The 21,334-nt window shown below is 48.4% G+C and overlaps 1 protein-coding gene across 1 annotated transcript; it reads left to right on the top strand.

Annotated features, from left to right (window-relative positions):
- Window positions 1–586: 586 nt before the first annotated feature.
- Window positions 587–3,091, top strand: LOC124666544 (F-box protein At5g07610-like). The gene is made up of 2 exons (XM_047203887.1): window positions 587–692; window positions 1,661–3,091. Exon 2 carries the CDS (start codon window positions 1,684–1,686, stop codon window positions 2,860–2,862), a length of 1,179 nt encoding a protein of 392 aa, XP_047059843.1. The 5' UTR covers window positions 587–692; window positions 1,661–1,683; the 3' UTR covers window positions 2,863–3,091.
- The last annotated feature ends 18,243 nt before the right edge of the window (window positions 3,092–21,334 follow it).

The following is a 21,334-nucleotide window of genomic DNA, read 5'->3' as shown; positions in this document are numbered from 1 at the left end:
TTCTCTTTTTCGTTTGATGAGTTAGTTTTTAAGCTCGCCTAAAGACATCGGGCCCCTTCCAGGAGGCTAAGCAAGTTATAAGAAAAAATGTGTATCATCTCTCTTGATAAATGTGGCTTATCATATTTATAATTATGAATTGGTGACTTCAGTTTTTGCACCAATTTGTTGATCCATGTACCAATTTCTGTGTTATTGATCATTTTTCAGTAAAGATGCTATATCATTTAACAACTGGCAAGCAATAGAGTATAAATAACAGAAAATGAACTACACATGTTGATTCATTTGCTGAAATTATCCACGCAAGCACTAAAGCATGATTAAAACTTGATTTTGGGTAGAGAAGGAGTATGACATGATGTTACAAAGTTGGGATAAAGAGGTGTGAGGTAAAAACTGATTACATTTGTAAAATAAAATGAGGTGAAAACTGATTATATTTGTAAAATAAAATGGCACCTGATACATTTATGCTTCGCACCCGTGGCAAAGTACGGGCATTTGTACTAGTTGGATAAAAAAGAGAAACTTGAGAGATTGCCTAAAAATAACGTGAGAGCACGAAAGTACTAGGAGGCGTGAGGAAACAGAGTGCGATAACCGCTCGTATCCTGCCTTCTCTGTCGACCCCTCCCCAGGCGCCGGCGGCGACCTATCTTCATCACGGGCAACCGGATTCAAGCCGCATCGTGAGTCCCAGTCCCTGGTCCTATTCCTCCTCTTCTAGGCACGCATGGGCATGGTGCCCTTGCCATTTTCCTCCAGATCTGAGCTTGTTTCTTCTCGCATGCAGTAGACGCAGCCCCTAGATGACACCATGACTCCTTTTCTCTTCGCGCTTGATTTTTCTTGTGTTGGGGGTTTGCTTGATCGTTTCACTACGGTTAATATGATCTACCAGTCTATGGTTCTGTATTATAGCTCGAGGTAGATTTTTTATACAATAATAAGAAATTTTTGAGCTGAAAAATGTATGTTACTGTACTAGTCAGGCCAGATGCTACCGGCGGATTAATGCATGCAACCTATTTCGCATGTTTATGGATTGTTCTTCTTCTTGTGTAGGAATGTATTAAATAGATGAGTACCTTATCCAATAAATTACTAACCTATGTTTTTTTGTTTTTTTTTTGAGAAAATCAGCTGAGCTTTACACGGTTGCATTTCCATTCTAAACCAAACCATAATGTGTTGATTCAGATTCAGTTCGAAGTCTCAGGAAAAGCAGAAGATTGATACAGCTCGTCAGCATAAGAACTTGCAATACCAGAAATAATAATGAAAGGCTAAATCTGGTAAGAGAATCAGGATTAGATCAAATAGGTTTCCCAATTTTTTCTTCCGGAAATCCACACCCAAGTTTGTTAATCTAAAGACGAACTTTGTTCTTTCAAGAATCAGAAATGATTTGTTCCCCCAATAGGTTTGGGCAAAACAAAGTCAGCGCCATTTTTCATCTAATAAATAGCTAAGCAATGTCACGATAGATATGAGAAACTCGAGGAACATGAGTGATAGTAAGTGATGGGGGCTATAAGTTGATTTACTACTAGGATAAAAATGTGTGTCAAATAAATTGTTCCGGATTTAAAGAAGTTCCAGCACGACTGTTTTTCATCCCTTTTTGATACTGATAAGTGTGAAATCTTCATTTCAGTGACAGTAGGCTAACATAAAGACATGAACTTTCACAAGGAAGCCACTGCTGCAAAGTTAACTGATGATATAGTGGTTGATATCCTCTCCCGCCTGACGTACAAGGACTTCTGCCGCTGCAAATGTGCCTATAAGGCTTGGTCTGCCTTTTCGTCTGATCCAGACTACTGCAAGAAGCTGCCCAAAAAAGTAACCACTGGACTTCTGTATCAAGGCCACAATAATTCTGCTATCCCACTTGTTAGCCTATCCCAAGATGATGGGGAAATAGATGGAATTCTTGCAGACGTGCCACACTATGAACATTTAGAATTCCTCGACTGCTGCAATGGTCTTGTCCTTTGTAAGTACAGGAGCCGCTATAGTTCTCCACACGCTTGCCGCTTCATTGTGTGCAACCCAGCAACACGAGAATGGAGGATAATTCCCGATACTCATCCTACAACAGATGACCCACATTATGTAACTATTTTGGCGTTCGATCCATCATGGTCACCGCAGTTCTACATCTTCAATTTTCATCTGATGCACCACCACGGTTTGATACTTGGTACCAGCAAACTTGAGATATTCCAGTCTGAAACATCCAAATGGCTTGTCGATGATACCTTGGATCTAAATACAGATATTTGTTCCAGAACACACTTATTTATTAGTGGAGTGTTGTATGTGTCTACTAGATATGAAGTTTTGGCGTTCGAAGGACTGGGGGCAATGAGTGATGGCGTGCCACCTTATCATCAGACTATAAGTTTGCCACCTGAAGCTTCATACGTGTCTAACTTCACCAGAGGTTGCTTTGGCAAATCTTCAGGGATCTTACACTATGTGTTGCCACATGAAGATGGTCACTCGATTATTGTGTGGTATTTAGATGATTATGCTTATAATTTATCGAATTGGACAGTGAAGTGTCAGCTTAATATGACAGATGCATTTGGAAGGGATGATTTTATTCACTATGACAATGGTGGCAATGAAGGTGACGGCAATTGGTTTTGGAACTGCGATTATCGGGTTGTCGATCTTGACTTGGAGCGAGAGCTCGTTTTCCTCTGTGATCAGAAGGCAAAGAAGCTTCTTTCTTACAATATCAGCACTGGGAAACTCAATGCGATAGAAGACGCATTTCAGTGGCATCACTACTATGTCTATGTACCATGCTACTCACAGCTTCCTGCCCAAGAACCTTCAGTTGAGTGAATGTCAACTTTGTTCATTGTGAATCTGTGACTCTTCCTCTGCCTTAGATGCAAAACCACCTTGTATACTATGCTAGTCGGTTTCATTCGTATGACCAGTCCTGGAACCATACCTCTTTTTATGCAGAGTCGATATGTTACTTTCCTTTACTTTCCTAAGGCTCTTCAGTATGATGCCAGTTCACTACCTTGTTTAAGTTTGTTATCTGTAAGATTACATGTCTTTCTTAGGCTCTATTGTGGTTGCGGTGTTTTTTCATCAGCACTTATTTCTGATTGCGGTATTAGATGAGCTCTAGGTGTTTCAGATTTTTTTGCATCATTCAAATTAGCAGTTTTACTTGTTTCGGGTATATATCAAGCATTAGCTAATGTCAGGACTACCAAGTTACACCAAGCAATATGATAAAGCACTTGGAAGTCTCATCAGGGGTCATGCTGATGTCTGTCACTTGGCAGCCTTAACTGGCAATGTAGATGGCCTGCGAAAAATCCGTTGGTTGGGTGTTTTTTTTTTGACTGTCACAGCTCTTACAGGTGTTTCATTTCACTGTCACATGCAAAACACCAGGATCTCTTCCTCTTTTGTCCTGCGTCAACATTTGTCTCATATACACCACCTACAAAGAGAAAGTAACAATAACACCTGTAAGAGCATCTCCAGTCGCCGGTGGACAAAAAATGGGGAAAATCGCGTTCCAATTGCGTCCCCCAAAGCTAAATAACGCCTCATTTTACGTCCCCGGTAGTCTCTACCGGGGACGCCGGACACAAAAACAGCGCCCACATGCGTGCATGCAGCTCCTAGTTCCCAAATGCCATTCTCTCTCCCCACACTTTCTCTCACCTACTTTTTCCCACACATGGGGTGGTCCCTTCTATTAAAATACATGCATCCGGACGCTGTTTGAGGGACGCGGCTGAAAAGGGCCATTTTTTTGTACAGATTTTTGATCTCTTTTTGTCCGGCGCGATCCCAAACGAGCCCCAAATCGTTTGTGCCGGACGTTTTTTGAGGGACGCGACTGGAGATGCTCTATGATCTTTGTATACAATTTCTTCGCCTATTCACATTAACAAGTAAGCTCATGTTAGATTTTTACATGCTTCGTCCTATCAAATGATAAAATCCTAAAGATCCATTTTAGTTGCACGGCATGTATATATCTGTAAAATTTAGTCTCACGTTACTAGTCAAAGTACGAAAAAGGCCAGCATTCAAGGCGTTTTTAGGATGTTAAGCTGACTGTGAAAGGGTAATGTAAGCACAGTATGCCAATTGCCAAAGGATGCATAACTAGTTGTACAGTTCATCCAACTTGCAGTTTCTCAAGGAAGTGCTGAGCCATATAGCTCATCCAAACTGGGATGGTTCAATTAATACTGCTATTCCAATATATATCAGTGCAATTGTATGTTATGGATAATTTTTTCCCATACAAATGTACATGTACCATTATCTCGTGTCCAATTCAAATATCCTAAGAGGATACTGGTGGCCAAAGATTATAATATATACTTGAATGTGTTGTGCCTGAAAACAACTTACCTCTAACAGGGTAGATATAAACTTATGTAAAGAAAATTTTAAGAGAAAGTACAAAATAAAGAAATACCATTATTGTGCTTGGTTAATATTTTGCATGCTAACAAAGTCCATGAACAGCCCGTGCCAACGTCAGTGTCAACTTTGACAAACTCAGCAAACCCAAGATGCTGAAACCTTTTAGCTTTAGAGTCCCTGAGGACATAGAAGTTCATGTTGGATAATTAGGCACAATTTTCATGATTAATTCCAGAATATAAAACATAATGACAGCAACTACAACATGTGAAACTCGAACATACTAGATGCATTAATCAATATGAGTAGCAGCAGCGCAAACGGTAAAGCATCCATCGCTAAACAGATCGAGATATGTCGCACGTACCGATCTGGTGGAGGTGGAGGTGGCGGTGGAGGTGTAGCAGATGATTTCGCAGCAGTAACGTTGTTGGTGACAGGGACGACGGGTCGAAGTAGACGGCGTTGAAGACGACGGTACGCAGCACCGCCTGACTTGGACGGAAGGCGACCCGTGATGAAGAGCTTGAGCAGTCGCGCAGAGCGCTTCCCAAAAAACTAATTCGCCCTCTTCCGTACAGGATCGCAAGAACGAGCGGTTCCGAAGACCCGGATGGAGTAGGCTACGATGGCGGCGCAAGCAGAGAGAGGTGGAAACCAGTCTCGGCTCGAGGCTCAATCCACTCACCACGAGCGCTCGGCGCGGCGCGGCGCGTCGAGACGAGCGAGGAGGAGGAGGAGCGCGCGTGTAGCACTCCTATTCTCACTCACTTACTAGTGGTGGAACAACCCACCTTATAAGGTGGTCTAACTTCCTCCCAACTTTCCATGTGAGACTAAACTTCCCACCTCTTGCCACTCCCTAGTGAGCTGCCACCCAATTGCGATCCTTACAAGCTCATCAGCTCTGGTTTACCAAACGCACTGGTGTATGCATTCATGAAAGTGCTTATCATGTGCAAAGCCGCAGTCCTTGGTGTCCTCTCGCCATTCGTCTGTGCTAACGATCTATTTCCATGTTTCGTCCTATTAGAAAAATACATGAAGACAAATTCTTTTCGGAGTTGTGTTTTGGAACATGGGAGCATATGCTTCCACTATTTTGAAATTTATCTTACACATATTTTGAATTTTAAAAAATTGAAACAAAAAATTCGCACGTACATCTTCACGTGCTACGCGCTCACAAAGTTGTTTCATAAAAAATGAACTTGTCATGTGACGTGTGTAAAAAGACAAAACTCAGTGCTAAAAGTAATGCATTTTACAAGATAATTTTTCTCTTTTTTTACATAGACCACAAAAAATATTATTTTTACGTGAAATTTGACGAATGCACATATATTATGAAGATGTACATGTAGAATATTTTGTCAAAAATTTTCGACAAGTCAAAATATAATTTTTTGGTATAGGGAGCATACACAAAGCGGATGAAAATGAAGGGTGAAATGCATGTTATGTTGTGAGAATAAATCAACTACTCCCCCAGTTGATAGGCCTTGCGTATCCCTAGATTGCCTATTTGACCAACATAACATCAATTTTATAATACAAAAATTATATCATTAGAAAGTAGAACATCTAAGCTTTCTAATAATATATATTTTATATTATGTTGATAAAATTTACGATTTAGAACTACGTGCAAGCCTTATGAACCAGGACGGAGGTTCATAGGGAGGGGAAAGTGAATTGTGCTTTCGGTGTAGAAAGTGGAATCCTGATCATCTTCGGTGTTGTGTTTCTTGGGTGTGTAATTTTCCTAGGAAGTTGAGGGATTACTTGCTGCTTTATGGGCTCAAATTAACGGCTCACCGGCTGAATTTATGGGCTGGTACTAGGAGTTAAGGACAACAGAGCTACCCTAAATATCATCAGATAGATAATGAAATATATTTTCATATGGTATCTACAAAATATCATATTTGTTCATAGATTTTTCTAAAAATTTATCCAACTTTACTTCGTTTGACTTTTTTTAAAAAAAAATGGCCTTAAGCCTTGGGATGAGGTAGTAGTATAGATCACCTCTAATGAGGAAGTTAGCGATGGTGGAAGATCCCAAGTGAGAATGAAGCGTGAGGGTTCCTCATCTATATCTAATACCGTCGGGTCTGTGGACTCAGGCTGGAACGCTACACACTCGTCAGCCTTCTTGGTGTGCAAATTGACTCCGACAATCTTCCTGCGATGGAGGGAGTAGTAAAGATCGATTTGAAAGAAATTTGTATTAAAAACAGTCTGATTTCTTAAAATGTTAGGTTTTGAGAAACTTCGATGTGTAGAAACTAGGCATGGAATTGGAATTTGGGTCGATTCCGCAAATTGTGCCGTTTGGTCTGCGCTGGTCTGCGCTCTGAATTGATTTGTAGAAAGCGAACCAAATTTCGAGGCCAGCTCGCCAGCGTGCAAACTGCCCTCCCACGATTCAGAGGTCGTACCCTCAGAATCCTGTGGAAACACGCCCCCACCCACCCCGTGGACCTTTTCGCCGGAGCGAAATAGAGGGAGTTCGAGCGAGCCCCTCCCTTCATCGACCTCCCGATGGCAGCAAGGACAGTGGCAGCTCACGGTCTCCCTTCCCCGACCTCCCCCTCCCATGGCTGCCCTCCTCTAGGGCCATCGCCCCTCTTCCTCCTTGCCATCCCTCTAGCCGCCTAGTACAAACCCTAAATCGTGGGTAGGCTGCGACGGGAGCATCAACGGCAACGGCGGGAGAGTTAGCAGCAGTGGTACCGGTCCGAACTTGCCGGCGATGGGAGGATGAGCGGCGGCGGCGGCGGGAGTGTGAGAAGCGGCGGCGTTAGTCCGGACTTGCCGGGGGCGGGAGGGTGAGAAGCGATGGCATCGGCCCGGACTTGCTGACGGCGGGAGAGTGAGTAGCGGTGGCGCTGGTTCGGACTTGCCTCCATCTATGGAAAACACCGAATTCTATGGTTTGTATATCCAAATAGGATTTGGAATTAGGTACACCTTTGATTCTAGCAGCAAATTTCAAGCACATCCAAACAACATAATCTGAATTGGAAGCCAATTCATTTCTATCATAGAATTGGAATTTTAGTCCAGTTAATTCCATGCCAACTTTCCATGCATCCAAACACAAAGAAGAAACAACAGAAAAAAGGAAAAAAACAAACAAAACGAACAAAACCCGTCACAGATTTGGCGGGCTATCATGGAGGGGAGGGTGTTATCACCAGATTTTGGCCAAATCAGGAGGTGGGCCGCGATCAGGATGGGCTTGGAAGATTACACGTTGAAGATCTCTGAAGCGGCCTTGCTCGGTGAAATTGGGCCAGATTGCCCATGTATCTTTAATTATAATAGTTTGTATCTAGATTAAAAGTTAGAGTTTATCTCGTGCACGGTTTAGTGCACGCCCACATTAGAAAGTCCGCTGGACTATAAATATGTACCTAGGGTTTATGGAATAAACAACAACCAACGTTCAACCACAAACAAATCTCGGCGCATCGCCAACTCCTTCGTCTCGAGGGTTTCTACCGGTAAGCATCATGCTGCCTAGATCGCATCTTGCGATCTAGGCAGCACAAGCCTGCCCACGTTGTTCATGCGTTGCTCGTACTGAAGCCTTTTTGATGGCGAGCAACGTAGCTATCTTAGACATGTTAGGGTTAGCATTGTTCTTCACATTACATGCTTTCGTAGTGCAACCCTTGCATGTCTAGCCGCCCTTACACCTATCTTAGTAGGGGCGGCACCCCGCTTGATCATAGTTTAGTAGATCTGATCCGTTACGGTTGCTCCTTGTTTCATCAAGGATTAGTTTAACATCCGCAATAGTTAGGCCTTACAAAGGGTTGGAGGATCCAGCGGCGTGTAGGGTGGCGTTTGCTAGCCCTAGAAAGGATGTTCCGAGGATCAACCTCGTGTTGGTTTTTAGGCCCTGTCTAGGATCGGCTTACGGTCACCGTGCGCGAGCGCGAGGCCCAATCGTGAGTGGGATGATCCGATTATGCGGTGAAAACCCTAAATCGTCGTAGATCTCATTAACTTTACCTTGATCAAGCAGGACCACCATATATTCGGACACCTCGTCCGGATCATGGGTGGATCGGCTCTTTGAGCCGATTCACAGGATAACCTGAGAGCCGATCGAGGCTCGTATTTAACGTTTACGTGTGTGCCCTGCAGGAAACTAAGCGAGGCATCATCCACACCTTCCCGACCGGGTATAGGTCGGGTGGCACGCCCTTGCGGTTGGCATCGGCGCGTGCGACCAGGAGGCTTTGCGGGCCGTCGCTCTGAGGGACTGGGGCCAGCCGCAGCCCTAGTTGTTCCCGGCTCTACGGTGTTGCCCGTCTCTGCCCGCCAGGGGGTTTCTGACGTCAACACATTCTGGCACGCCCGGTGGGACACTCAAACAAATCTTACGAGACATCGGCTGGTACGAACACGATGCTCGTCCTCCCGACGGAGCCTGGTGCTCCAGGATTACACGAGGGATATTACGAAACCTTCATGGAGCGCTTCGATCTAACGAACAGCGGCCACGTCGGCTACACGAATCCCAACGGAACCGGCGTACGAGTACAGTCCCTTGGCATAATACGAAGCCGATATCTGCAGCCACCTGACAGATTCGGCTCGGGGGAGGCATATGGTCAGCAGACAGTCGCATGGGTAAGAAAATGTCAGGAGCCGATGGAAAATCGGCCAGTAAAAAAAAACAAAAAAAATTAGCAAGTACAAATGTAGCAAGTACAGAAAGACCCAGTCCACAAAAAATTAGCAAATCTGTCTCTGAAGGCCCTACTGAAGAAACACGCCGAGGGCGAGAACGGCGTCAACACGGATGCGATCTGCCTCAGCAATCTCAGCCTGGTCATCCTCGTCCTTACCCGTCACCAACTGATTGCTCAGGGTACGGATTTCAGCCAGATCGGTCTTCAGATCGGCTGTGAGGCTTCTTGCTTCGTCTTGAGAATGGGCAACAAGGGCTTCCTTGTCTTGGATGAGCTGTTTGGTCACCTTTACCCTCTCTTCAAGATTCTCCAGCTCCTTGCGCAGGGTCTCGAGTTCGGCGTGAGTGGCAGAAGTGTCCGTCTTGGCATCCAGAGCAGCCTTCTTCTCATTGAGCCGTCGGCACTTTTCGGCAATATCGGCTCTTAGCGGAAGTTGGGAGTGGCGAAGAGTAATCCTTTGGCGAGCCGATTGCACCCTTGACTTGAAGACCGACAAGGTAACAGCGGGCCAGAGCTTCACTTGCAGGGTCATAGGGAGATGAGGCTGGATTTCCTCGAGGATGCCTTTGGCTTCCTCGGAATTTTCAATCAGAGTCTCAGTCGAGGCAGAAAGCAAGTCTTTGAGACGCTGGAGTGGACCACGGACCGTACTAGGGTTCGGCTCTCCACTTGCCTTGGAAGAAGTTGGTTCGATGGATTCCGGGTCGAACGTAAGCAAGCTCGAGAGATCACAGCCTCGAGAGGGTAAACAAAGTGAGTTTAGCAGGCAATGGGGGAATTGATGGAGCCAAGGAGGGGAGACATACCTCTCCCAAGGAAGGAGGAACAGCCGACGCAGTAACAATCGGCTTTTCTGCGGACTCGGACGGGTCAGCCACTTGGGCGGCCGCTATCGTCGAGGTAGCTAGATCCAGGGTAGCGGACGGTATCGGTACCTCCTCAACGTCTCCGCTAGAAGCTTCTGCGGCCTGCAAGAAGAAGTGATTAGCTGATCCGAATGACGACGGGATAGCATGAAAGTGTGACCAAGAAGATAATTACATTTGAGACCTCCTGGCTTGATGAAGAGGCTCGTGGGTTCTTACGAGCCCTTTTGACACAGCGGTGCTTCGTGCGTAACCCCGATCTGGTCGGGGCTTGGGGGCAGGGGGTTCAGTGATCGACCTTTTCTTGGAAGCCGGCGCTGGCGAAGCCGTCTGGCTCTGGGTGGTGGACCTCTCGGAATTACCCGAGCTCGAGTCCCCCTGGCTGGTTTCTTCTGCCCCGCTGGAGGATCCTTCAGTGGAGGCCTGTAGGAAAGGATACAAGCGCGTTATAAACAAATTTCTTGAAAGCGGACAAGCGCGTACAGGGTCTGAACCAACTTACACGCAAGATTTCTTGGGCCGGAGCTTTACGCTTCAGAGTTTTCCTGGCCGCCACCTTTCTCACCGCCGTCCTCGCCTGAGTCGAGGCTCGGGGGGCAACTGGCCCTGAAGATGCTTTACTCTTGGGAGCCGATTTCGGTGAAATCGGCTGACTCTGCATTATGACTTTCTTCAGGGGTGGCGAGCTCGCGCGAAGAGAACCACTGGTGCCGGAGGAAGAAATACGAAAGGGGAACCGTCGGCTTGTGTGGGAGCCGGACCATCTTGTTGCTGCTAGGAGAAAGAGTCAGGTCACAGACAATCACCATAAGGCAGTTACAAGAAATGCTTAAGTGACGGTACCTGGTCTGCAGGAGGGTCATACTCGGCGTCAAGCTCTTTCAGCAGCGGTCCTAGGGCCCTCCTGAAGACGTGGGTCTTCCACATAGACCACCAAGTTTCAAAACCATCGGTAGTGAAGGAGAAACGGAGGTTATGGGGAATTGGGATGGCCAAAGCGTCAAAGAAGGTATAGCACCTTTGGGCAGTAAGGATGTCAGGCAGTTCAGCTCTACTTGCTGTCAGGTGGTGTAAGAAGAAGTGTGGAGGCACCTGTCCGAGGCCAAGCTGTCGAGCTGCTACTACTGGTTGATAACACTCATAACCGGGCTTGATGATCCGGTTCGAGGTACTCATGCCAACAGGGAGGAAGCAAGGACGAATCATGAGGGAGTACAAGTGTTGTGTGCTGGCGTCATCGGCAAAGTCATCCAATCGGAAAGAGACTGGGTTTTCAAAATTTGCCGATTCAGTGTAAGGGTGGATCAGGGGGTTGTCCAAACCTTGGAAGAAAATCTTAAACCACCCTGTTGCTTCCTTGGGGATCAGCCTGCTGCCCGGGAGACCATACAGGGCTTGGCCGTAGCTGGTGCATCGAATTTCCTTTCCATTTACATCCGGAAAGGTGCAGGTGGTCAGCGATGGGAAGTCTGGGATTTGGTTTTGGAAGTATAATTGGGCCCACAACTGAATGAACCACCAGGGGCCGCCAGTTTTAACTGTCTTGCGAGAGAACAGTTTGACAGACATCAGTTGAAGGGATCGATAAATCTCTCCAAGAAATAGTTTGCCTAGGCCGAGTTGGGTGCCTTTAGCAAGTTCATAGGCCGGGGAGAGGTAATTCTTGGTGGGAGCAAGTGATGGGCCGCAGAATATGAAGTGCTCCAGCCAGAAATTCAGGAAGGCTGTGTGCTCCCTCTCTGTCACGGGGCCTTTGGTTTTCATATAACGATTGAGATAGGCGCCCCAGCTGGTACACTCTTTTTAGAGGAGAGAGTGAAAGGGACTTTTGGCAGTTTGAATGCAGAAGGGATGGGGGATGCAATGTCTAGCCCTGTGATCATGGCCACATCCAGCAGGGTCGGGGTCATAGGGCCATGACCAAACATGAAGCAGTTCAGTGCATCAGACCAGAAGTAGCCGATGGTTTTCAGGATGTTCTCATTCTTCTCAAGAGGAGATAGCGATAACGACAGGGCATCGACTATCCCTATGGTTTCCCAAGTGGCATAGTGGGATTTGGATACTCTATTGTACCATGCCACCCAACCTTCAGGAGGATTAGGCCAGGCTCGCAGGCAGTCGGCCCAGGAAGTCAGATCTAGGTTCTGACTCACAAAGGGGATTCCGTTAGCTTCGCACGAAATTAACGAGGCAGGACTCTCAGAAGAACGAGGACCGAGGCACATCGAATTTGCGAGAGAAGGATGTGGCAGAAGAATGTCTGAAACCTAAATTAGTAGCGGAGCGAGGCATTAATTCAGGTGTTTGCCATTAATCCCATGCCAAGTCGAACGGCGAGAGGAGGTTGAGGATTACCTTCAGTCCGGAAGCCGTGGTATCGGTATTGGATGATTCCGCCATGAGAATGCGTTGAAGGAGTTGGGGGCGGCGCGGTCAAGATCTGTGTAGGTGGTTGTGGATTGGAACTGCTCAGGCGGCGATTTGGGGATCTGACTTTGCCTTTTCAGTTGGAGGTCGCGGGTTACCGTTTGGAAGGGCGGCTAGGTCGACGTTACCAGTGTTTTTATGATAGAGACCGATGCGATGCCATCGGTTCTTTTTTGAAGATTGTGTGACTTTGACTATCGGCAAAACCATTGACTGGAAACGCTTCTTCATTAACAAAGGAGGGTTTTTAATGAAGAGCCGATTGCTCAAGAAGAGCCGATTGCTCGCATAACTACTGATGCTGTGTCACTAATCCTCGCTGCCCTCGTCGTCGGCATCGTAGCTGTCACTAGCGCTCTTCTGGAGAACTCCTCATCACTGTTGCTCCAGTCTTCGACCGGAGCTTCTTCCTCTGCGTCGTCATAGTCAGCTTCACTATCTGCCCAGACACGGAGGCGCTTCGCCGGCGGGTATCCAGTGGAGGAGAAGGAGTCATTCGGTACAGTTTAATAAGGAGAAGCCTAATGGGGGATTTAAAGCCATTGCGGTGTCCAAGGAAATGGTGCTAAAATTATCAAGTTTTGCAAAAAGGCGAGGAGACAAGACATCACGGTAAAGGATGCTGCAACGGCTCTGCCACGACATGACCCGACGAAAGAAGAGCATAATGATTTTGGAAATGTCATTTCCAAAACCAGGGAGGCATGTGTTATCACCAGATTTTGGCCAAATCAGGAGGTGGGCCGCGATCAGGATGGGCTTGGAAGATTACACGTTGAAGATCTCTGAAGCGGCCTTGCTCGGTGAAATTGGGCCAGATTGCCCATGTATCTTTAATTATAATAGTTTGTATCTAGATTAAAAGTTAGAGTTTATCTTGTGCACGGTTTAGTGCACGCCCACATTAGAAAGTCCGCTGGACTATAAATATGTACCTAGGGTTTATGGAATAAACAACAACCAACGTTCAACCACAAACAAATCTCGGCGCATCGCCAACTCCTTCGTCTCGAGGGTTTCTACCGGTAAGCATCATGCTGCCTAGATCGCATCTTGCGATCTAGGCAGCACAAGCCTGCCCACGTTGTTCATGCGTTGCTCGTACTCGAAGCCTTTTTGATGGCGAGCAACGTAGCTATCTTAGACATGTTAGGGTTAGCATTGTTCTTCACATTACATGCTTTCGTAGTGCAACCCTTGCATGTCTAGCCGCCCTTACACCTATCTTAGGTGTAGGGCGGCACCCCGCTTGATCATAGTTTAGTAGATCTGATCCGTTACGGTTGCTCCTTGTTTCATCAAGGATTAGTTTAACATCCGCAATAGTTAGGCCTTACAAAGGGTTGGAGGATCCAGCGGCGTGTAGGGTGGCGTTTGCTAGCCCTAGAAAGGATGTTCCGAGGATCAACCTCGTGTTGGTTTTTAGGCCCTGTCTAGGATCGGCTTACGGTCACCGTGCGCGAGCGCGAGGCCCAATCGTGAGTAGGATGATCCGATTATGCGGTGAAAACCCTAAATCGTCGTAGATCTCATTAACTTTACCTTGATCAAGCAGGACCACCATATATTCGGACACCTCGTCCGGATCATGGGTGGATCGGCTCTTTGAGCCGATTCACAGGATAACCTGAGAGCCGATCGGGGCTCGTATTTAACGTTTACGTGTGTGCCCTGCAGGAAACTAAGCGAGGCATCATCCACACCTTCCTGACCAGGTATAGGTCAGGTGGCATGCCCTTGCAGTTGGCATCGGCGCGTGCGACCAGGAGGCTTTGCGGGCCGTCGCTCTGAGGGACTGGGGCCAGCCGCAGCCCTAGTTGTTCCCGGCTCTACGGTGTTGCCCGTCTCTGCCCGCCAGGGGGTTTCTGACGTCAACAGAGGGACGCGCGCTGAAGCTCGGGCTCATCAGGAGGATAGGTGATGGGAGGAGCACGGATGCATGGAGTGATTAGTGGCTGCCCAGGGATGAGAGACTCACCCCTGTGACACCATTGCATGACAATGCACCATGGAGAGTCATTGACTATATTGATCATACTCAGGCTTGTTGGAATGTGGAGAAGCTGGAACAGTTCTTCCTCCCAATGGACATCGAGGTCATACGAGGGATTCCTTTATGCACTCAGAACCAAAGTGATATTTGAGCGTGGCATTTCGAGAAGCGTGGAATTTTTACAGTCCGCTCAGCGTATCGGCGCCTTGTGTCTGTAAAGAAGACAAGAGAAGATTGGCTGGAGGGCCGAGCATCATCATCTGATGGTGTAGCGAATGGCAAGCTTTGGCTGAAACTATGGAGCTGCAAAGTCCTTGCAAAGGTACGAATTTTTCTGTGGAGAATGGCACATTGCTCTATTCCAACTGAAGATGTCCGCCATCACAGAAATATGGCTACCACGGATGCTTGTTCGATGTGTGGCTAAGCGGATTCATGGCATCACTCTCTCTTCGAATACACCATGTCTCGCTGTGTGTGGGCTTTGGCGGATCAAGATGTCGTGGAGCATGTTAGCATGACTACTGAACCCTTTGCACGTCAGTGGCTATTCACGATGATCCAGTCGATGAAGCATGATGATTTTACTTGTATGGTAGTCACGATGTGGGCTTTGTGGCATGCAAGGCGAAAGGCGATACATGAGGACTGTTTTCAGAGTCCGATGGCAACACATATGTTCGTTCAATCTTTCTTGCAAGATCTGAAATCCAGCGAGGAGAAACCTACCCGAGCTGTCGCAGCCGCGGTGAGGGGTGCACCATTCTGGTTGCCGCCGCAGGCGGGTGAATGCAAGGTAAATGTCGATGCTGCGGTGGCGAAAATGGCTAATGAAGGAGCTGTTGGAGCTGTCTGCCGATCGTACGAGGGAGACTACCTGGGAGCTTCTGTGATTGTCTTCGAAGGGATCACAAATCCAGGGGTGTTTGGAGGCTTTGGCTTGCAGAGAGGTACTTGCATTGGCTGCTGATCTGAATTTGGGCGATATTAGATTGCCTGGAAGTTGTGAAGGGGCTGCATGATCCATACCTGGGACTGTCAAGCAATATCCTGGTGGAGATCAAGGTCACGGCGAGAGCACGAGGTGGTGTGAGCTTCCGTCATGAAGGCCGCAAAGATGAACAAGGAGGCTCATAACTTAGCTCAGTTTGCCTCCTCTTTACCGCAGGGGCGCCACGTGTGGTTAAATCATGTACCAGATGGTCTGAATTTCCCTGTAAACATTTTTGAAAGTCTTTAGTAAAGTGATGTCAAAAAAAACAAAATACAGCTGATGGGGTAGCGGCGCGTCCCTGAGGTATCGGTATAGAAACCCTAATTCTCTAATCCCTAATCTCGAAACGGCTGCCGTCGCCCATGGAGGGAGGAGGTGTACCGCCCGGCTGCGAAGATTTTTCACCGAAGAGGGCTGGGCCGTGATGTCTGAAGAGGGCAAGCAAGCAGTTTTGGAGATAGTCTATGAGGAGCAGGAATGCCGCTGCCGCCTCAGCAGCAACCCCGATTTACCTACACGCAGCCGTAAATTACTAATTCAATTCGTCATCGATCTAGGTACATCTCTTTTTCTAATTTTGTTTCTGATTTCCTCACTAGGATTGGTGGATGCAGAGTTCAATGGCCCCGCCGAATCGCATGTCGCTGAGGCAGTCAAAAGCAAATCCGGCGACGGCTGCGACGTCCTTGCAAACGACAAGGCCAAAGCCAAGATGAACTTACCGCCGGTTACTGTCGGTTTAAACTTATTATTATCCAGGGATAGTCGGCAATCGGATCAAACTCACCACGGAGCTTGTTTTCCTCTGTGATGACAAGGCAAAGAAGCTTCTTTCTTATAGTATCAGCACCGGGAAACTCAATGCAACAGAAGACGCATTTGAGTGGCATCGCTACTATGTCTATGTACCATCTACTCACAGCTTCCAGCCCAAGAATCTTAGGTTGAGTGAATGTTAACTTCTGTTCATTGTGCATCTGTAGCAGAATTGGAAAACTCAACTGACTTGCATTGATTCAGGGATTGATACAAATACAATGGGGCACATCATGCGTGTGATCCTACAAATAAGGAAACTACCCCTAGACTAGTGCTGCTGAATATAGATGAAACGGTAACACAAGTACCAGGTACAACGTGTGTTTCAGCAGCCCCCCGCAGTCGGAACTACACTAGCAGTGATGTTAAGACTGGTACGAAAATCTTGAAACACACAAGTGGGCAGTCTCTTTGTGAATATGTCAGCAAACTGGGAGCTTGAGGGAACATGGAGCACACGGGCTTCACCAAGAGCAACTCGATCGCGAACAAAATGTAGATCTATCTCCACATGCTTCGTCCGTTGATGCTGAACCGGATTTGGAGGACAGATACATGGCGCTGACATTGTCGCAATAGACAACAGTAGCTCGGGTCGGAGGATGATGCAGTTCATGGAGCAACTGCCGTAACCAACAGGATTCAGCAATACAGTTGGCGACGGCCCGATATTCAGCCTCCGCACTTGATCGCGACACAGTGTTCTGTCTTTTGGAAGACTAAGAAATCAGATTGTTGCCAAGAAACACACAGAAACTAGAGGTGGATTTGCGTGTATCGGGGCAACCGGCCCAATCAGCATCAGAGTATGCAACCAAGTCAAGAGAGGAGGACCGGTAGAGCTGCAGTCCGAGATGAGACGTTCCTTTGACATAGCGCAAGCTGAACTGCATAAGAGAGGTCCGGTCGAGTCAATGTGAGGTATTGGAGAGCTCCGGCTAAGCTCCTGTATAGAGTGGGATCACCAAACCGAGCACCATTGTGGGCAGATATTTTATTTTTGGTGTCTATGGGAGTGGGAATGGAGTGATAATTGAGCATTTTGGTGCGCTCTAGAATCTCCAAGGCATACTGCCGTTGAGACAAAAAAAATGCCTTCATGGGTGCAGTGCACATTCACCCCAAGGAAATGGTGGATGTCACCAAGATCAGTCATAGAGAACTCACGGTGAAGAGAGTCGATGGTGGACTGAAGGACTGAAGTGGTGTTGACAGATAATGTCATCAACATACAGTAGCAAATATGCAACAGAGGTGCCATGTTTGAGAATAAACAGGGAGGTGTCACTCCTGGAGGCGGAAAAACCAAGCGAAAGAATGAAGGTGGTGAATCAATGAAACCAAGTGCGAGGCGCCTGTTTGAGCCCATAGAGTGACTTGCGCAAATGACACACATGAGCAGGGAAGGAGGAGTCAATAAAGCCAGAGGGTTGCTCACAGTACAGTTTCTTGGAGATCACCATGGAGGAAGGCGTTTTTGACATCCAGCTGATGAATGGGCCATGAGTGAGCAGTAGCAAGACTGATAACGAGGCGAATAGTTGCTGGCTTCACCACCGGGCTAAAAGTCTCAGTATAGTCCACGCCATGCTGTTGAGTAAAGCCGCGCACCACCCATCTTGCCTTGTAGCGAGCAAGAGAGCCATCAGGGTTGAATTTGTGACGAAAAATCCACTTCCCGGTCACCACATTAACACCTGCAGGACGAGAAACTAAAGACCACGTGTCATTCTGCATTAGGGCATTAAATTCATCAAGCATAGCATTGTGCCAATTCGGGTCCTTATGAGCGGAACGGTATGTGGCTGGGATAGGCGAGATGGGAGTGGTGGAAGAAAGGAGAGAGAATTGTTGTTTGGGCATAAAATAGCGATTTGACCCTGGTGACCATCTTGTGTGGATTGTGGGGTGGACATAAGGGAATGGATTTGGGCGGGAGTGTGTGTGGGCGTGGCGGGGCGTGGATGGATGGGAGCGGATCACCCGACAGATCGGAAGGGGCTGGGGATGGTGCAGAGGGTGCGACAAGCGAGGGGGATTCGGCAGTGGGTGTGGGGACATGCGATGATTGGTGGGATGGGGATTGGTTGGGGGACCATCGGCGGACGGGACTGGGTGCGGGAAGCGAGGTGGGAGATGATGTCTCGGTGGGTGGTGGGCAAGCGGGGGCAGGTGGCGCGGTGTGACTGGGCACATGCGCACCTGGCTAGGACGAGGTGGGGACGGCGGGGATCCCGATGTGGATTGTGCTGCTAGGATCAGCAGGTGCTGGATCTTCTGTGGCGGGAGGTGCTGTGGCAGAAAAATAAGGAAAAGTGGCATCATCAAAAATTACATGTCTGGATATTATAATTCGACGCGTCTGAAGATCAAGGCACCGGTACCCCTTGTGCTCACGTGGGTAACCAAGGAACACACACCGAGTGGAACGTGGCGCGAGTTTATGGGTGGAGGTGGCATATAGGTTTGGGTAACATAGACACCCGAAAACGCGAAGATGGTCATAGGAGGGTTGTTCGCCGTAGAGAAGAAAGTGAGGTGTGTGGTGGAGATGGAGCGAGAGGGGCGCAGGTTGAGAAGATGAGTGGCAGTGTGTAGGGCTTCGACCCAAAATTGTGGTGGAAGATTGGCTTGGAGGAGAAGTGTGCGGATAATGTCATTGGTGGTGCGAAGGAGGCGCTCGGCTTTACCATTTTGTGGCGAGGTGTGGGGGCATGAGAGATGGAAAGAGACACCACGGCAGGAAAAGAATTCGTGCAAGGCAGTAGTGATAAATCCGCCACCATTGTCACATTGCAAGCATTGAATAGTGACATGAAACTGAGTGTGGACAAACTGAAAAAATCGTTGGAGTGTGGCACATGTATCAGATTTGTTGCGCAAGGGAAAAGTCCACGAAAAATGGGTAAAATCATCAAGCACAACCAAATAATATTTATAACCAGAGAAACTAGGAATAGGAGAGGTCCACAAGTCGCAATGGATGAGTTGAAATGCAGCGGAAGTATGGGATGTAGAGGTGGGGAAGGGGAGGCGAGGCTGCCGTCCAAGTTGGCAGGCCTCACACAATGGCGAGCGACTAGTTGAGGCATTATTACAATGTTGAAGAAAATCTAATGGTAAATGGGAAATGGAGGCAGCGCTGGGGTGTCCAAGTCTTTGGTGCCAAAGTTTGCCGACGGTGGAGGAGAGCGCCACTTGGGGAGGTGTCTTGGAGCCGAAGAATAGGTAGAGATCACCATCACTATTGGAGCGAAGAAGAAGAGTCTTGGTGGCTAGGTCCTTCACAGAAAAACCAAACGGATGAAATTCAACGGAGACAAAATTATCGCGAGTAAATTTGCGGATGGAGATGAGGTTTTTAACAATATTGGGTGAGACTAGGACATCTTGCAGATACGTGCGAGAGAGGATATTTGGACGGCACCAATAGCAAGGATGTAAAGTTTGGACCCGTTACCAACAATGATATGGTGTTAATTATGACCTAATGGAGAGTGAGAAGTAGTCAAGTTACCGTCTTACCAGTGACGTGGGAGGAGGCTCCGGAGTCCATGATCCACTCAGGTTGCTGCGGCATGTGCTGGTGACCATTTCTCATGGCGGCATGCACCATGGCTGCATGGTTGAATGAGTAGGGCGGAGCAGATGACGATGGAGACATGTGCATGGGCGTGGGAAGGCTGGTATACATGGCAGAATAGGCCTGCGAGGGTGCACCAGGCCGTGAGCCAAGGACATCAGAGGCATTGGGAGCCGTCCAGGATGGCGCCCACGGTAAGCGAGCCGACGGGAAGGGCGCCCCTACGGGCGCAAAGTATCCCACCGAGGGCTCTTGAGAGACGGTGCCACGTCCACGCCCCCCGTAGTCGGTGCCGCGCCCAGCGTGCTGCGGATAGGTACCGTTTCCGCCAGAGGGAGCACGACCACGGCCACGCCCGGCATGTTGCTGGTAGCCGCCGTGCCCGCCGCCAGGCCAGTAGCCAGGAATGGGGTTGTTACCGCGATAGTTCGGGCTGGCGCCGGGTGTGTGGGGCGTGCCATTGCTCGCACCGGAGTGACCACCACCGCTGTTGGCCTGTCCGCGGTCACCACCGTGGGCAGCGAACACTTGCGCGGGGGCGGTGTCGTAGGAGACCTCCGCCAGTTGAATGCGAGAGCAGCACTCAGCGAAGGAGGGCAGAGCACCCTTGAGGATCTCGGCTTGAAGTCTGAATTTTTCACCCATGCCGTCGACGAACTGGGAGGCGAGGTCACGATCATCGACGGGGTGGCCGATGGCGTCCAGATCATCGGTGAGGGACTGCAATTTGCTCGCATACTGGGAAACCGGCAGATCACCGCGCGGTGCGTTGTGGAAGGCTTTGCTGAGGAAGAGATACTGCGAGGTCTGATTGTCGAGGAAGAACCGGTGAAGGCGCGTCTAGGTGGAGCAGGCGGAGCCATCGCCTTGGACGAGACGATGAAGATCTTTAGTCAACGTGGCCATGAACCACAGACTAATGTGGATGTCGATGGCGCCCCAGGCGTCGTCCGGATCGCGAGGGACGACGCCCTCGGTCACATGATCCATCACCTTGTACATTGTGAGCAACATCTTGAAGATATGTCGCCATTTTGAGAAGTTGACACCGGCGGAGTTGACCTGAAACTTGACATAAGTGGAGATGTTGACGCCAAGGATGGGGTGGGAATAGGTGTGGTTGGGGAGTTGGGAGGGAAACACGAGTTGAGGGAGGGAGTTGTTGGCCGGAATCATGGGGAGGGAGTCGGCGACGCCGTCGAAATTGAGGCGATTTGTGAGATGGGGAGTGGGAGGAGCTCGGGGCATGGGAGGCCGGGGTTGAAGAGGGGTATGGGGATCAGTGTCTAGGTTAGGGGTAGAGAAGGAGGGAGCGATCACCGGCGTGGTCGCCGTTGTTGAGGAAGGAGGGGTGTCGGCCATGGTGAGGGAGGAGAGAGAGCAAGGCTCTGATACCAAGCAGAATTGGAAAAATCAACTGATTTGCATTGATTCAGGGATTGATACAAATACAATGGGGCATGTCATGCGTGCGATCCTATAAATAAGGAAACTACCCCTAGACTAATGCTG

This window comes from Lolium rigidum, chromosome 6, assembly GCF_022539505.1.
Source record: "Lolium rigidum isolate FL_2022 chromosome 6, APGP_CSIRO_Lrig_0.1, whole genome shotgun sequence".
Classification (NCBI taxonomy): Eukaryota; Viridiplantae; Streptophyta; class Magnoliopsida; order Poales; family Poaceae; genus Lolium; species Lolium rigidum.
This window is presented reverse-complemented; position numbering and strand designations above follow the sequence as displayed.